The sequence below is a fragment of the Lichenostomus cassidix genome, chromosome 1, assembly GCF_008360975.1.
Source record: "Lichenostomus cassidix isolate B80296 chromosome 1, HeHo_3.0, whole genome shotgun sequence".
Classification (NCBI taxonomy): Eukaryota; Metazoa; Chordata; class Aves; order Passeriformes; family Meliphagidae; genus Lichenostomus; species Lichenostomus cassidix.
In genome coordinates, this window is record NC_139479.1 from 84240006 (window position 1) to 84257015 (window position 17010).

The 17010-nt window shown below is 42.1% G+C and overlaps 1 protein-coding gene across 4 annotated transcripts in view; it reads left to right on the forward strand.

The window, feature by feature from the left end:
• TENM4 (teneurin transmembrane protein 4) overlaps positions 1–17010 on the forward strand; it is a 917609-nt gene that overhangs the window by 826707 nt on the left and 73892 nt on the right. For all 4 annotated transcript variants that reach the window (XM_085066138.1, XM_085066148.1, XM_085066158.1 and 1 more), the window contains 2 exons: positions 6243–6362; positions 13460–13721. In XM_085066138.1, the coding sequence (XP_084922264.1) occupies positions 6243–6362; positions 13460–13721 (382 nt within the window). The remainder of the gene's footprint in view (positions 1–6242; positions 6363–13459; positions 13722–17010) is intronic.

The following is a 17010-nucleotide window of genomic DNA, read 5'->3' on the forward strand; positions in this document are numbered from 1 at the left end:
ACTTGGCTTTACTGTGTCTTTTGTGGAATATCTAAATACTGTAGAAGGCTTCTTGCAGAAGGTTAACAGCTAAGGACCATGCCCCCATAATCATCAGCATCTCCTGATCCTTCAGAGGTGGAACCTTATAATTACCTTCACTGAGGAGGTTAAACAAACTGGGCAGGTGCAGTTTCTTGCTGCGAACAGCTTAGAATTGACTTCCTTTTACTGGTTCTATTCAGAGCTCTTAAAAACTTTGCTCTTCATGACCCATTCTCCTTCTCCAGGGTCCCTGTTCCATCAGCTGCTCACAAAGCACAATGGCAGGATCTGTTGCCAGCCATGTCAGTCAGTGCCACTTAGCAGGTCCCCATTTGGAATATGGTCAAACCTTAATGTGTTTAGTCCCTTTGTCACATTGACATCGGTGTTCTGGTGCTTCCCTTAGTGCAAACTCCTTGGATAAGCCTAATCAGTTAGAATGATAGAATGGTTTGGGTTAAAAGGGACCTTTAAATGCCATCTAGCCCCTGCCTTAAGTAGTGTCATCTTCAACTCTATTGGGTTGCTCAAAGCCCCGTCCAGATTGACCTTGAATGTCTCCAGGGGTGGGGCAGCCATGACCTCTCCTCACAGCCTGGGTCAGTGTTTTACCATCCTTATCATAAACTATTTCTCCCTTAAATCTAGTGTGAATCTACCCTCTTTCAGTTTAGAGCCATTATTCCATGTCCTATTGCACTAGGACCTGCTAAATCCAGCAGGATTGTATCTCAGCTGCACAACATGTGCCAAACCCTTTCAGAAACTCACTTGTGCTATCCATGGTAGTGTGGGGGTCATTCTGGGTGACTGCTCTTCAATTTTTGTTTCCTATATAAATGTGCCTTTTTTCTTTTTAACAAGGGGACCTTCAGAAGTATCATGTGCATTCTTTTTCCTAACCTTAATTCATTAATTCAGATGGCAGCTAAGAGCAGTACATAGGTTTTGACTTTAAGCTTTTCCTACAACTAAACAGAACTACAAAAGCCAGACAGATTGACTCAGTTCAAGGAAAGACTATCAGGGGGTTTTTCTCTACAGTTAAGAGGCAAGTGGGCAGGACTGTTTTTACAGACAGCTTTTGAGGGAAATGCTGCCACAAGCAATGAACTTGAACGTCTCTGTGTTCTGATCTTTCCTCTTCTTCTTTTGTCCTTCATCTGCCAGCTCAGGCATTTTCTCTGAGTCTGTGTGTTTGATCATGATGCCCTTAGCTTTTACCTGGCATTCTACCAAGTGTTATATCTATCCTGGTACTAGACTGCCCTGAGGTTGTTTAACAGTAGACAGGTGCATTCAACCCAAAATGGGCAAGGTACCTTTTGCTTTATCCTCTCTTACTCTCAAGCAAAAAGGCCACAGCAGGTGAAGCCAAGAGATTGTAGCAAATGGCTGTACTTCTAGGCACTTACCAGCCTGAGCATATCTCAGATGAACTGCTATTAGAATGTAAAAATCCCTGTACAAGGGATTATCAGATTACTACAATTATTCTTCTTATGTCTATGTAAGGAGGGGATTGTTATTTTGCAGGTGGAGTAAAAAGACATAGACCAGGTGACATGACTAGTGTCACACAGAAAGACTGTAGCAGAGAAAGAAATAGATTTGAGATCATCTAATTTCATTAATAACATTCTTCCCAATGAACTATAACTTTCTAGATTTTTTTTCTGTGGAGCTCTGTTGAAGTTTTATTCCAAGCAGAAGGATAAATCCTCTATATATGTGTGTATACTTATATATACCAATAAAATATGAAAGTGGTAAGTTCAAAGAGATTTATAATGTCAAATTAAAATATTTATTATTAATAACTTGGCTGAGGATGGCTAAGCAATCAGGATAACCATTTTCACACATCTGAAACCTTTAAATGACAAGGCCCAATGAGTTATGTTAGAAGTATTTTGAGAAGCAACAGAAATTAATCAGAGTGAGATTTCCCATGGCCCCTATCCTCAGTCAAGGAAAGAGTATACATTTCTTGCAGAAAAAGTGGGATTTAGATGCATTGAATTTTCTTCTTCCAGTGAAAAATGCTTAGCAGAAGAGTATTTTTCTCTTATTTCCAAATGCCAAGCACTGTGTCACCAGAAAACATCTGTGAGTAAAGTGTATATTGGAAGGACCAATGTCTAAGTTGTGAGACACTGGATCAGAGTTAGTATTAAAGGCAAATCTTTATTGTGCTCCCATAAGGTGAAATGGCTTTTGTGGAATTTACTTTTCTGGCTTCTGTTCTAAGGCTGGTTTTGTCTGCTTGAATTTTGTTGACAGTCTGTCAAACTTTATTTATATCTGAGCAATAGGAACATAAAGGCATCAGTGCACCCCTGTCTGTTTTGCCACTATGGTCCAGATCTGACCAGAAAGACTTAATTTAATTTTCTTGGGAATAAAGGATGAATTCACAAAGCAGCAGTGCAAAATTGTCTGATACACCATCTGGCATTGTAGATAGCATTTTGACAATTATTTGGTCTTTCAGGCGAGCTTTTATGGACAAATTAATTTTTTTTTAAAGGAAAAGTCTAATTAAAGAAGAGGAAAAATGGAGATTGCTTCTCCTTGTAAACCAAGAGGCCATACAGCCTCATGTAATGTAGTGAGGGAAACAAAACAAAACAAACAAACAAAAGCAAACCAAAAACCAGAGGCAATAGGTGGAATCTATTAATAGCTTCATGGAAAGATGAGGCTCAGGCTATGAGAAATTGAATTTTGTTCAGCTGCAGAAAACACTCTGAACTAGCAGGCCTGGACTGATGGAATAAATCTCTTCTATTAGCATGAGAGATAATTTTATGTAAATGCATTTGGAGACCTTCTAGCAGAGCTGAGCATCTTAGCTGTACCACTTAACTTCTTTGTAGGGTAATTGCATTTAGACCAAGGTCAACTGAAGGAAATAGCTGACTAAATTAGCATTAACCAGGTTCCTGGGGGGCTTGGGGCATTGTAGACACTCGATCTTGCCTCCAGAAAGGACATGTTGACACTAGAGAACCCAGCTGCTTCCAATGCACTGTGTGAACTGTTTTATTCAAGTGGGGCAAATATTATCACCCAGGGAAGGAGAAGATTTGAGACTCATCAGGGACAGTCTGGGCTTGAGTTTTCCTCCGGTTTCCATCCCTCTCTCTTTTAAATGGATTCAGATTCATGCATATTGCTCCAGCTTCTTTTTATCACTGTGGTTTGGGAATGCTGTCCCTTTAGTGGCAACATCTTTCCTTACAGCATGGAAATAAAGCAATGGTAATAGTCCTCAGGAGGATGGTGGATGCAGCTGGGCTTGCTGACAAGCTGCTTCTCTGAGAGGAGACAGTCTCTGAGTCCATCAGCACGTAGGTGTGCTAGCGGAGCTGGCTGAGTGCAGGGAAGCATGGCCAGGATGGGAACTGAGCCTCTTTCCAAAGGTGGGGCATCAAAAGCATTTGCTACAGCTGCCAAGGTGAGAGGAAGCTCTTTGTTTGTCCACATTGTGCTGGTGCTTGTTGTAGAAACAGTTGTCAGTGATATGTAGTGGAGCAGATGATTGTGGATATAAAGCACATCCCTCAGGCCAATGTGCTTGCAGTGTTACTTAGAACTTTGCAACTGCCTGGACATGAGTGTAGGGCAGCAAGAGAGACATCTGCAACATGTATTTTTTCCTTTACTTGCTTTGAACTCTTGGAAGAAAAAAAAGAACAGGTGGAAGTGTTCTTCTTATGTCCACAGAAATGTATGGTCTTGTCTCTATGATTTGAAAACATTTGGAGTTGCAGTGTTTACTTGAATAGCTGATATAGAACACCAAGTCCTTCATACTCAGGCCTTAGTATCCATGAAAGAGTTTGCAGTGATTCCTTGTCTTTCACAAAATGTGCAGTCCATTTGATGAGAAGCTGAGAGAAGGTAACTTCAAACCTTTCCTCTGGTGTCTATGAAGAATGGAAAAGAAGATGGGGCAGAGTGGAGAGGATCATGGAAAAATCTGGGAAGAGAAGACCTAGGTTCTGCTCTTGGCTCAGAGATGTGGTTGGACACATTGACTTTGTGCAAAAATTGCACTGCAGATGGAGACCTGTCGATTCAATGGGGTTATTCCAGGCATTTACATTTTTCCAAGCATATTCCATGGCATCGTGATCCTTTCGAGTTACGCTGTACCTGTGTGTTAGAGAGTGATATGCATAATACTGTACTGGATTATTATTTTCCATTTGTTTCATATGGAAAGCTGAGTTAGAGCCTCAATGGGAGAAGTAATAGAAGTATTAAGGATATTATTCCCCACATTAGCACTATCTCTGAAAATGTTCAAGGCCAGGTTGGATGGGGCTCTGGGTAAACCAGTCTAGTGGAAGGTATCCCTGCCCATGGCAGGCAGGTTGGAATTAGATGATCTTTAATGTCCCTTCCAACCCAAGCCATTCTAGGTTTGTAGGATTATTACCTCCAAACTTGGTCCAAGTCTTTTCCTACATGACTCCTAAGAAGTCAGTGATGATACACCAGAGAAAAATCAGTGACATAAAAGTAATTTCCAGTATCTCATTTTCCTATGACCTATTCCAAAATTATATATGAATCTAGTCACATCTTAGATTGCAGATGCATTTTGGCATCGCTGCAGTAATTTTTGATAAAATTGGAGCTCTCCATTTTAATCAGTAGGAATTTTGTTTAAGACTCCCTGGCAAATGGTCTCTTTGCTGTACTGTGGAATATAAAAATTGTGCAGCCTTTATTAAATAGAAATTATACTTTACCTCCTTGCATTATACAATCTCAGATTTTTAGGTAGACTGTAAGAAAATAACTGGATCTTTCCCTAATGATCTGTGTATGAAATCATCTTTACAAAACATTGCAGAAATTATCCTTTGCCTCAGTGAACCAGCAAAGCACCATTGCTCCATTGAAGTGCAGCTGGGATGATTTACTCTAGCTGAGATCTGGTTATGCACCTGGAGAAACATTGGCTTTCAATCTCTGCTTTCCAGCAAGACAGCAGTTAGGGAAATTATTCATTGGGTCACGTTAGCACACTGACACCACAATTTGCTGTTGCTGCTCAGAAAAATAGTTACCTTCAGCCAAAAATTGGGTTCAGACACTCACGCAGACATATGATGTTTTGTCTTTACAGGAAGCTCCTAAGGTAGCAATGTAGTAATGACTTAGAAGTCTGGAAACAGACTTTGGAATAAGAACCGAGAAAATTTGTCTTTGGCTTTACTGCAGGTTTTCTGGCTGACCTTGGACAACTGAAAATCATTCTATGTTTTATTTCCTCTCTCTGTAAAATACCAATCTGGCTGGATTAATCAGTGTTTGTAAAGATCCTTGAAATCCTTAGATAAAAGATCTTATTGCAGAGTAGTTGGAATAGATGTAGCCTATAAAATGGTGCAATCTACCAAACTTGGGAAGAAAAAGAAGGGAAGAAAAAGCCCATCCTATTAGTGTGCTCAGCTCCCCAGGCAGATGGTAAGGAAGCTCTCTGAACCTGGCAAATTACCTACTGTGGTTTTCCCAAATGGGAAAGAAATGAGCTGCCAAGCCTTGGTCAGGGTTTTCTGTGGCTTTTATGCCTTAAATGTGTCCATGCACTGCATGGTAGGTTTCTGTTCGCTGTGATTTTAAAATGCACCTTGCTTTTAATTAGGGCAGTATTGTTCAGACACTATTAGAAAAGGATACTAGAAAAAGATTCTTCACCCAGAGGGTGGTTGGGCACTGGAACAGGCTGCTGAAGCAGTGTTATGGCACCAAGCCTGCCAGAGTTCAAGAACTGTTTGGACAGCACTTTCAGGAATGTGGTGTGATTTTGGGGCTGTCCTGTGCACTGGCAGGAGCTGGGCTTGATGATCCTTGTGGGTCCCTTCCAACTCAGGAGCTTCTGTGATTCTGTGAAATTCCAGTGTGATGTTGTGAATCCTACAGACGTTTATAGTTAATGAAGTATGTGCTGCAGCAGTTGCTTTTATAGAGTAGGGTAATTGTAAACCTCACTTTGAGTATCAAAGGTTTTTACACAATGCCTGAGAAAGCGTTCAAAGGCAGCATCCCACCATCAAAACACACAGCATGGCCTCCAGCTTGACAGGATATAAAGGCCTTAGCTTTCTAATCCATAGGAATTCCCAGCCACACGAACAGAGGAAAAAACTCCATTTGTCAGAAAGACTTACTGTTTCTTATCTTTTTGCTCATTCTTGCAGACACGCGTGCGTGATTCGAGGCCAGGTGATGACAGCAGATGGGACCCCTCTAGTTGGAGTGAACATCAGCTTTGTCAACAACCCTCTGTTTGGATACACAATCAGCAGACAGGATGGCAGGTAGGATGTCTGCATGGGATTTACAGTGTTCAAGCAGCAGTAACAGCATTATTGCCATGAACACTAAAGAGAAACTCCTTCCAAGAGCACATTTATTACGGATGCCTTTTGAAGATGTTGATGCATTATTGTTGGTTGTTATGGCGTTACACCTATCTGGTGATTGGTCACCAGTGCTGCTCCTCATTGTTCAGTTCCTGGGCCAGTCTTGTTCAGTGTATTTATCAACAACCTGGATGCAAGAGTTGAATGCACCAGTAGCAAGATTGCTGATGATACCAAACTGGGAGGTGCTGTTGATTCTCCTGAGGAGCAAGAGACCTTGCAGAGGGATCTAGGTAGTTTGAACCATTGGGCTGTGATGAATGGGATGAAATTTAAAAAGTCAAAATGCTGGATTTTCTGCACCTAGAACAGCATAACGCCAGGCACAAGTACTTACTGGGAGAGGAGTGGCTGGAGAACAGCCCTGCAGACAGGGATTTGGGAGTGCTGGCCAGCAGCAGCTGAAATGAAGCTGTTGGACCAGTGTGTCTTGGCAGCCAAGAGGGCAAACCCCATCCTGTAGTGCATCAAACACAGCATGACCAGCAGTCAAAAAGAGGATTGTCCTGCTGTATCCAGGGTTGATGCAGCCTTGCCCAGAACACTGTGTGCAGTTCTGGGCCCCATGATGTAAGAAAGATGTTCAGGTCCCTTAATGTGTCCAGAGGAGGGCAAGAAAGTGGTGACAGAAACAGAAGGAATACCCTGTGAGGAGCATCTGAAGACTCTGAGTTTCTCCAGTTTGGAGAAAAGGAGACTTGAGGGGTGACCTCATTGCTTCCTACAGCTTCCTGGGGAGGGGGTGTGGAGAGGGAAGTGCTGAGATACCATCTCCCTGGTATCCACTGACAGGACTCATAGGAATGGTTCAAAACTGCACTGAGGAGGTTTAGACTGGACACGAAGAAACATTTATTCAATGAGACGGTCCTTAAACACTGGAACAGCCTTCCAGTTAAGGAAACTTCCCTGTCCAGCCATCCAGTAGCCACTCTGGCAGTCACAGTCACGCCACCTGAGTTGGGCCTGAAGCCCCTTTGCAGCTACATCCAACACTCACACACAGTCACACCTTACCCACTAGACCCCAGGTTTCCCATAGCAGAGCCTCAGATGTGCAGGTCCCTAAAACAATTTAATCTTGGGTCAATAACAAAGTAACAGCCCAAGCTGGTGCCCTCAAGGAGGGACTTCAGACAAAGGAAACCTTGGGTTTTTATCCCTTCACAGTCTAAGCCCAGGAAAGTGTGGAGCTGTCAGCTCCTGTGTGTCTCCATGTGGTCACTGGGCAGTTCCCTGCCTCATGCCTCAGGCTTTGGTTTGGCCTCCTGCCCCTCCCAGAGCTCAGCCTGCAGCTCACACTGCAGTTGCACACCAAGCTACCTGCACCAAGTGTAACCTCAGCATTCCTGCAGAGGCTTGGTGCCCCAAACCTGTCAGTGTTAGAGGCATTTGGACAATGCCCTTAATAATATGGTTTGATTTGATCAGCCCTGAATTGGTCAGGCTGCTAGACTTGATGATCCTTGTACTTCCCTAGCAAATGAATAGTCTATTCTATTCTATTCTATTCTATCCTATCCTATCCTATCCTATCCTATCCTTATTATTTATTATTATTGACTTTGTAATATCACCTCGAATCTTTAGCCAGCAATTTGATAATGCACTGCCTGTGCATGTAAAAAAAAGATGTCTCCTGCTCCCAGCAGCTCTGTCTTGCTAATTCATGTTGAAATGATTAGGAAGAGGTCATTAAGATTACGGTTGTGTTAGAGGCAAAATCTGAGCAATCATGTTCAACCAACACAAAAGCATTGCGAATTGGGAATGTCTTTCATCTTATCTTTTGTTTGTCAGTGCTAATTGGCTCTCTTTCTTTTAAGAACAAAAACGTAACATAAGGGGTTACGTTTGTGTAGAGCTGCACATGCTCTATGTATTGACTACTAGCCACTAGCACTTGGGAGAGGATTTGTGGACTTTAGCACCTCTCCATTCCACAACTTTCATTTAAGTTGGCCAGAGAAACAGAATTGTAATGAAAGAGAGGAACATGTGCTGGCAACATGTGCTTGATGCTGTTCACACTCAGGGGTGTTTGCACCTACTGAAACACTGATGGGGACTCCGAGGCTTTCCGAGTGATGCTCCAGCTCTTTGACGACATGAATATAAAATGCAGACAATAAAGAGGCATTCCAGGAAAACTAGTGGTCTCTGTCATAAAAAGACACTTCTGGAGCTGGTGTCTTCTCATTGCCAGAAGCTTAGGCTTTACTGCAAAAAGGAAGAAATTTGAACATTTGTGCTTAAGAGTATCTCTGTCAACCTTACTGAACCTACTTGGTGGGAAAGTAGGATCCAAACCACACTCTCATGGTCAGTTTGCTGTGTATGCACCAGCTCAAAGTCTGTGTCCAGCAGACCAGATCAATATGCCTAAAAATTTATTGGACAATAATGCCTGTCATAACCTTTTTTTCTGTCTGTTTCTTTGTATATATACAACACCCAACTACTGTGTCATGTTCAACTATTTCTTTCTAGCTCTTGGGTGGTGAAAGGCAAACCCCTCCCCCCCCACTACAAATCTGCTTCTACTAGCAGTTCAAGGTGGGGATGCTCCTTCCATGCTGTGCCCTTCCCAAGGTCCAGCTGAGCAGGAGACCCAGGGCAAAAAGCAATGCAGCCAGAGCATCAGTATGCTCCACCAGGCTTCAGTGGACCCCTGGCTCCTTGGCATGGCTGCCAGCCTCCCAAAGTTAAATTAGTTTCAAGGAGCTCAGGGCTGCAGTTTGCTGACTCAGGCCCCAGCAGATACTCAGCTCCAAGTGATAAAAATGACAGAGATCAGCTGTCTTGGAGCAAGGAATCTGTGACCAAGTGGGATTCATCCTAAAGCTGTGATTTCTGTCAGCAGCTGGTGGGGGTCAGTGTAATCCCAGACTCTGTGGTGTCAGCTCTTCTGATTTCACTTTCTTCACCTTCTTCTCAAATCAGTCTGCTTCTACAGAAACCTCATGCACATCTGGTTCACAACCAACATCAAACAAATTGTCCAGTTGCAGTGCTGAGCTTCCAGAGTAATAAAAATACTTTCCAACTTGGCTAAGTTCAGGCATTCAGGCATTTTCTCAGATGAACGGGCACATCAGTGCATCTGTGTACTCCATAGGTACTCTATGGACAAGTGAAACCTCTTGTCCATAAATGGACAGGTTAAAGAACACCAAAATCCATAGAACCATGGAATGGTTTGGGTTGGAAGGGACCTTAAAGATCATCTAGTTCCTATTCCCCTGCCATGAGCAGGGACACCCCCCGCTAGACCAGCTTGCTCAGAGCCCCATGAAATCTGTCCTTGACTTCCTCAGTGGTCTATAAATTATCTTGAACTATTTAAGACCATTCAAATTAAAATTTGTCAGGGCAGAAAATGTTGTCAGACATGCCTAATTTCTAATCCCAGCCCCACTGCTGATTTAGTAGGTACCATTACATGCATCTCTTGACCTTCCCAGGCCAGCAAAGCAGCCTGTAAAAGGGAGTTAGCATTTCCTTGCATTCCTTACTGATTTTTACAGTATTTGTTTAATACTATTTGTAAAGCACTTTCAAAATCACATAAAGAATTCATGCTATTCCAGTTTCTATTATCTTTTTCATGGGTTTGAGTAATTTTTTTTAATAGAACATGACATCTCATCAGCTCTTGTACAGTAGAGTTTTCACGTGATTATGTCAATTTTGTTTTAAGAAATTGATGCTCTTAGGCAAGAAGCAGCTATTCCTGACCTACAGCAGCAGGCTGCATGCATTCCCAGTCCAGAGCAATGCACAGTCAAACAGGGTCATCTCTCCCATCTTCAGTGTCGTTCTGGTCTGGAGAATAAATGGGAGCAGGCATGCAAGAAGTTACCTTGTTCCAGAGGTCATGAGATAACTGCATAAAACTCAGCAGGTTTATTATTTGGCATATTCACCATATGAATATCTATTCTTGAAAACGTGCACTGAGTTGCCTTAAATTGATTTAGTAAATCAGTTTACTGATGGCAGGGAAATAACTGGGGTTTTAAAGTAAGGGAATTTAAAGATACAATTGCATCAGTTTAGCTAGATTGGTTCCTAAGCTGATTTTGTTGCTCCAGGTTTGGGGTTTTTTGGGTCATGATCCAGTTTCAAAATAAGTAAGTAAAATTTCAGTTTTAGAATTACAGTGAACTAAATTTTTCACCCCTGTAAGAGGGGGTTCACTTTATTCCAGGTCTCTCCTATTACATTGCTCAGATACAGCCTGAAATAATGAAACTCTGGTCATGTTTAAGTCACATTACTTAGACTGAACAAAACTTTTATAACTTCAAGGCTTGCATGTGTTTTTAGCCTAATTGTTGCAGCAGATACTTTGTTCATATAACAAGGCATGAACATAAAATGACAAATCTCAAACTCCTCTGTTGTATTCATTTCTCCGTAAAGCAAAGTTAAGAGACAGTTCAAAGTATCAGTACTGGATTATAAACCATATTTTTAAATTAAGCTTTAAATTTGATTAAAATGGTAGTTTAGAGAAGCTGCAAGTCCTCAGTATCCCTGAATTGTAGGAACAGTGTTAATAAAACAGCACAAAAGTCTCCAGACTTTTTTGCACATCACATTTAGCCGGTTTGGCATGACTTTCTCAGAAGTACCAAATACATGAACTTTCAGAGAAAAGAGGTGAGAAAGGGTTACACTTTCCTGTGGGGAGTTTTATTTTTTAAGCCTGCTTGGGATAAATAGATAATTCCATCCTTCAGCTTGTCTCTCCAGAGTCTTTAGAGAAAAACAACAATACAACTGTACAACAAGTGTGATTTTTTCAGAGTGATAAAAAATACATCAGAGATCAGCAGCAGAAACAGAAATAAAATTATCTCATTCCTTGAATCCCAAGACAGTTTTCCTCCTGTTAAATTTAATTTCACTAAGGGAAACTGGGAGGAAGGTTTTTTCAGTTTGGGTTTTCTGTTTGGTTTTGGGTTCACCTTTTGTTCAGTTCATCAAGGTAATTTGAAAGCTGAACTCTGGGAAAACCAGCTCATGAGCAACACTGCTTGTTAAAAAATACTGCATGGTTCTGTTTTCACAGCTGCTGGAGCCTGACATGGAGGGGGTGCTTTCCCTTCTGCATCCTGTTTTGGGGATGCAGGAGGATTCAGAATGTTCCCCCCCAGCAGATTCCCATCCCTGATCCAGTGATGGGGCTTAGTGAAGCCACAGGGATGAGATGGAGGTGTTTATGAATAAAACCTCTTCCAATTTGCCTAAAAACTTGTTGAGCATCATTTGTAATGTTTATTTCTTTCCTCCTGTTGGTCCGTTCAGTGCCCAGATCCATGCAGAGCATGCGTCTCCCTCCCAGCTGAAGGACTTGCCAAATGCTAATTAACTGTTAAAAACATTCACATCAGAGTACAAACCTTGTGCAGCTTTTCTGGCAGGGACCAGGAAGTTACTCCTAAAGCTGCTACAAGCCAAGCTCCATAGGTCTGGGAACGTGATGCCCCAGCTCAAGTGGTAAAATAAACATGGCTTTGGCTTTTTGAAGTGCTTTGCACTTCCTCTCATGGACTCAATTCAACATTCTGCAATGAATAACCTTCTTTTCATAATCATATTTGCTAAATGGCACCTCAGTCCATCAGTCATGAAATAAAAAAGGCTCCCCCAAAAAATGGCTTGAAAAATACTTTTTTTTTTTAGAAATAGTTCATTACCATTGTTGCTTCTCTGGGATTTTTGCACCCACAGAAAGCCTCACCATTAATTTTTAAAAACAATTTAAAATACTTTTTTCACCTTCTTTCTTCCCATGTATTTACAAGGTTCATCAAGTCTGGCTTTGGGCAATCAGAGTGTTTCAGATCCCAATTCTCATGCAGAGAAGCACTTATGCTCACAGCTCTTTAAGCACATGAGCAGCTCTGTTGAAGCCAGTGAGCCTGACCACATGCATAAACTCTGAGTGGGAGTGTCATACAGCAGTACCAAGCATGAAAGTGAGAAGCAGGAATGAGAAAACTTTCTTTGCCTGAAGCACGTTTGGCATTGCAGCCGAAGAGATAGCGAGAAAAACACAAAGGAGCAAAAACAAGAGGTCTTCAATTTCTGTTGAAATCCCGTCTGTTCTTAACTTAATGCCTCTTTTTTGGGTCTATACATAGTAGATATATACCATGGTACTTGATAAAATCTCCATCTGTGACAAGATGTAAAGTTTAAATACAAAACTAAGAAAAACACCAGAACCTTTTCCCGACATCTTTACATACAGAGGAGGAATATTTTCCTTATCAAGGTAGCATTTCTTCACTCAGCTTTGGAAGGCTGTTTGCTATCCAACCCTAGCACAGGCAGAAAAGCCACTTGGCTGGAGGTAGCTTAGGGTGAAGTCAGAGACCACAGGCAGTGACTCATCTGTCCTGCTCTAAATGCTTTAGACTCAAAAAAGATCATGTGCTGAGTGCTGTGGCACACAGACAGCCTGCATAGTATGTATTTCTAGTAGACTAGGCTCAGTCCATGACTGGGCTCTACGTATTCCCTGGGTTGCATTAGGCATTAGTCAGGTTAGAGGTGATGCAATATATATGGGAATGTGTCAGAGAAACCACTTTCCAAGTAGTTTATTTCATCATGTGAATTGATCCAATCTGTGTGTTTGCTTGGATAATAAATACTTTTTAAAAAGTAAGAAAATGAGTATGTATGGTCATAATACATTGGTGTTAGAAAAGCACCAACAAAGATAAACATGTTTCAAAAAAGGGATGGGTATGATTTCAATGTGCATGAGAACAACATGCAAAGAAGCTGAGCTTGGACTTCTGCCTCTGACACTTGCTGTTACTCAGGTAAAGCCTCTTTGGGCTGCAGATTCCAGGTTCATGAAATGTGACTGATGATATTTCTTGCAGTTATTTTTCTGGGGTCCTTGCTAGGGAGTTGTTACAAACAGATAGGGTAGTGCTTGCACTAACTCTGTATTCCATCTCTTAAAACAGCTTTGATCTTGTTACCATTGGTGGAATCTCCATTATCCTGCACTTTGAGCGGGCTCCCTTCATCACCCAGGAGCACACGCTGTGGTTGCCGTGGGATCGCTTCTTCGTGATGGAAACCATAGTCATGCGGCACGAAGAGAATGAGATCCCAAGCTGTGACCTCAGTAACTTCGCCCGGCCCAACCCTGTGGTCTCCCCATCTCCACTCACTGCTTTTGCAACTTCCTGCTCAGAGAAAGGTCCTATTGTTCCTGAAATCCAGGTATGAGCTGTCTGAGCCGAGGGGCAATAACTCATAGAATTGTAGAATGGTTTGGGTTGGAATGGAACTTAATGGATTGTGTGTCCCTACCATAGGCAGGGACAACTTCCATTCAACTGGATTGAATTCCATCCCAACCTGGCCTTAAATTGGGATTGGGGCATCCACAATTTCTTTGGGCAGCCTCTGCCAGTGCGTGATCACCCCCATCTCCTTTCTGTGCTTCTTTTAACAGCTTTGAGCAACACAAATGCAGCTGTCCTCTTTCTTTCCTAATAAGAAGCATTCCCTGTTTGTTGCACCATTTTCCAGATATTTGCCAGGAGCTCTCACTCTCAGGCACTCACTTTACCAGATTTCTTTCCCCTTATCCCTGAGAGATGGAGGCAAAGCACTTGTGACTGACAGCACATGGGCTGGGACCCTTGTGTGACCCACAACAAGCAAGGGGTCAACCCTTTGGTATTCAACATGCCCAGCACCAGGCTGATGCACTTCCTCTGCTCTAATGCCTGTCTTCTGTGCAGGATCAAATTCCACCCACTGGGAACTATGAGCCTTGGTGGTGGAGTGGTGGAGTGAACTTCCTCATGGTTGGAAGTCAAACCCCCACACTACACAGCTGCTGAGGCGTGCAGTCAGCCAGCAGATGGCTGAGAAGGCACCAGCCTGCAGAGCACCTCAGTTTTGTTGCATTTCATGACATTTGGAATAGATGAGCAGAGTGAGAGGGTTACCTTTAATTTCTCATCCCCATTATCCCTTTTTTTTTGAGGAAGTGTGAGTCAGATGAAGATGCTTAACAATCTGCTGTGGCTTTAAAGTGTTTTTTCAAATGGAAAGTTGTGTTTTAAACTGAATAGTCCAAAGAACCAAATTATCAATTTTCCTTAAAAACACTCATTCTGTTGAAACATGTGGATGTAGCAGCGTTCAGCTTTTACTATCTTGGACATGCTATTCCCTGGATTTTAGATGCCAGCATTCAGTATGTCCTGTGTATTGCTTTTAGGGACAATAATCTGCCAAGGTGGAAATAATAACAAGTGTAGAGACAAATTGTGTGCTTCCGACGTGACTCCACTGGGGTTGCAGTACCATTAATGAGGAAAGAAGTAACTTTGCATCTTCTAATTTTAATAAACCAGGTGCTAAACCCAGCAACAAATAAAGCTAGTGGTCTCTTTACCTTTCCCTGTGGACCAAGTCTTATGATCCTTTCTCACACTAATTTTCAATTACAGTCACCATGTTTGTCCCAGCATAATAACTAATTAAGTGCCATATCTTGTAAAGTCCATCATGTTGTAAATTCTTGGTTCAGAATCTTGGTTTCCACATCTTTCTATTAAACCAACAGACACCATGAACGATAATGGTCAGCACTGCCTGGGAAAGAAGCAAATAACTGATACAGTGCAACTGTGATCATAACCTCAGTCATTTTCTGGTACCACAAATACCTTTCACTAGACCAGATTGCTCAGAGCCCCATCCAACCTGACTTTGGATGTTTCCAGGAATGGGGCATCTCTCTGGGCAATCTGTGTCAGTGTTTTACCACCCTCATTATAGATACTTAGTGCCATTTGAACTGTCCTGCTTGGCCTCCAACTGCCAATCCAGAATGATCCCCCTGTCAGTGTCCTGCATGTATCTGCCAAATCCTTGCACATGGCAGATCACTTGGACATCCCAAATCACACTAAACACCTGTAGTTAGGGAATCTCATACCTAGGAAGGATTAATTTTGAGATTATGACACCTAAATATGGGGTTCATGCGCAATGGTCTGGTTATGTGCCAAATGTCGGAGCTCCCATTAAAGCTGACGGAAATCTAATCAGTACCATCAGTGGAGTCCGCACATCACTTAAGCTGACCACTCTGAAGCTTTCTGATTCTCATTGATGGTATCAGTTAGATTCCACTGACTAAAATTGATGTTTACATGCCTACCTCACATGAGCATATTCAAAAGTTGACATCTGGATTTAGATGCCTTAAACTGGAATTGAATCCCACTCTTTAAGTTTACATGGCAACACCAACCTTCTAAAGAGTCTGTCTCTATTTGCTGTTAGCTGTAGGAAGACCAAAAAGAGCAGTTCAGAGGAGACACCTAACTGAGGTTCTGAAGTTAAGGTGAATCCCATACATGATGAACACAGTGCTTTGTCTGTGTGCCATATGTTTGAGCTAAAACCTGTAAATCAATATGCCACCTCAAATACTGATAGCTGAAGGTTAGCAGAGTTTGTGGTGCAGGAGTTTACAAGAGAATCTGATTTGTGGCAGAGTCCTGACTGTACTTCAGTTCAGAAATGGACTACTTTTCATTTCTATACTGGATGTACATACAATAAAAAATAACCTAGCTGTCAGTTCCTGCAGCTGCATTTTATAATACACAGTTCTCAGTAGGGAAATGTTAAATATAAAAGGTGTGAGCACATAGCTGGGAGGAGGTGACAGGCAGATAGCAGGGCCGGGAAAGAGATTTTGACAAGTGGATAGATAAGAACCTCATGAGCTCCAACAAATAAATGCAGAAATAAATGCAGTACTCCCTACCCGGATGCATTCAAAAAACCCAGTAGTGCATTTTTAATGTTTGATTCAGGTGCCAACAGACAGATTTGGGGCCCTTCAGAATGCCCTGAAGTGTCCCTTCAGGCCTCCAGCTGTAACTTCAGAAAGGTGAAGATGTCAAAAAGGTCCATGTCAGAGTTGTCATGCCCTTGCAGAAGTTTTGGATACCATAGAATGTTTCAAAAGCACTAGATGTCTGTGTTAAGGCCTCTAAATCGTACTCTAAAAGCTTTTCCTTCTTAAAATTCCCTCTGAGCATCTTACTTAAAAAAAAAAAAAAAAAGACATTGACTGTTCCTTGCCTGTCTGCTGGCAGAGTGAAGAGTAGCTGTAAGAGACATGTGGACATGTGTAACCCAACACACAGAAACAAGATTTCCTACCTTGTCTCATGCAAAGAGTAGAAAAATTGCTACTGAGACAAGAACAGATCGACACCACAGAGCCAAGGGAACATGGCAGTGAAAATTGCTGCACTGTGTAAATCCCCAGTAAGCCTGAAGAAGCATCTCTTCTGCCTGCCCAGCCTCATGGCTGGACCTCTTTAAAAGAGCAGATTATATTGCTTAGTGTGGGATAAACTCTTAAGAGTCTTTCACAAGACCTGCAGTCACAGCATATGAGTGTGTCTGGGCCAAACAGCAATTATCAAATAGAAATAAGGCCACAATTCAGCTCTTGTTACTTTTAGCACAT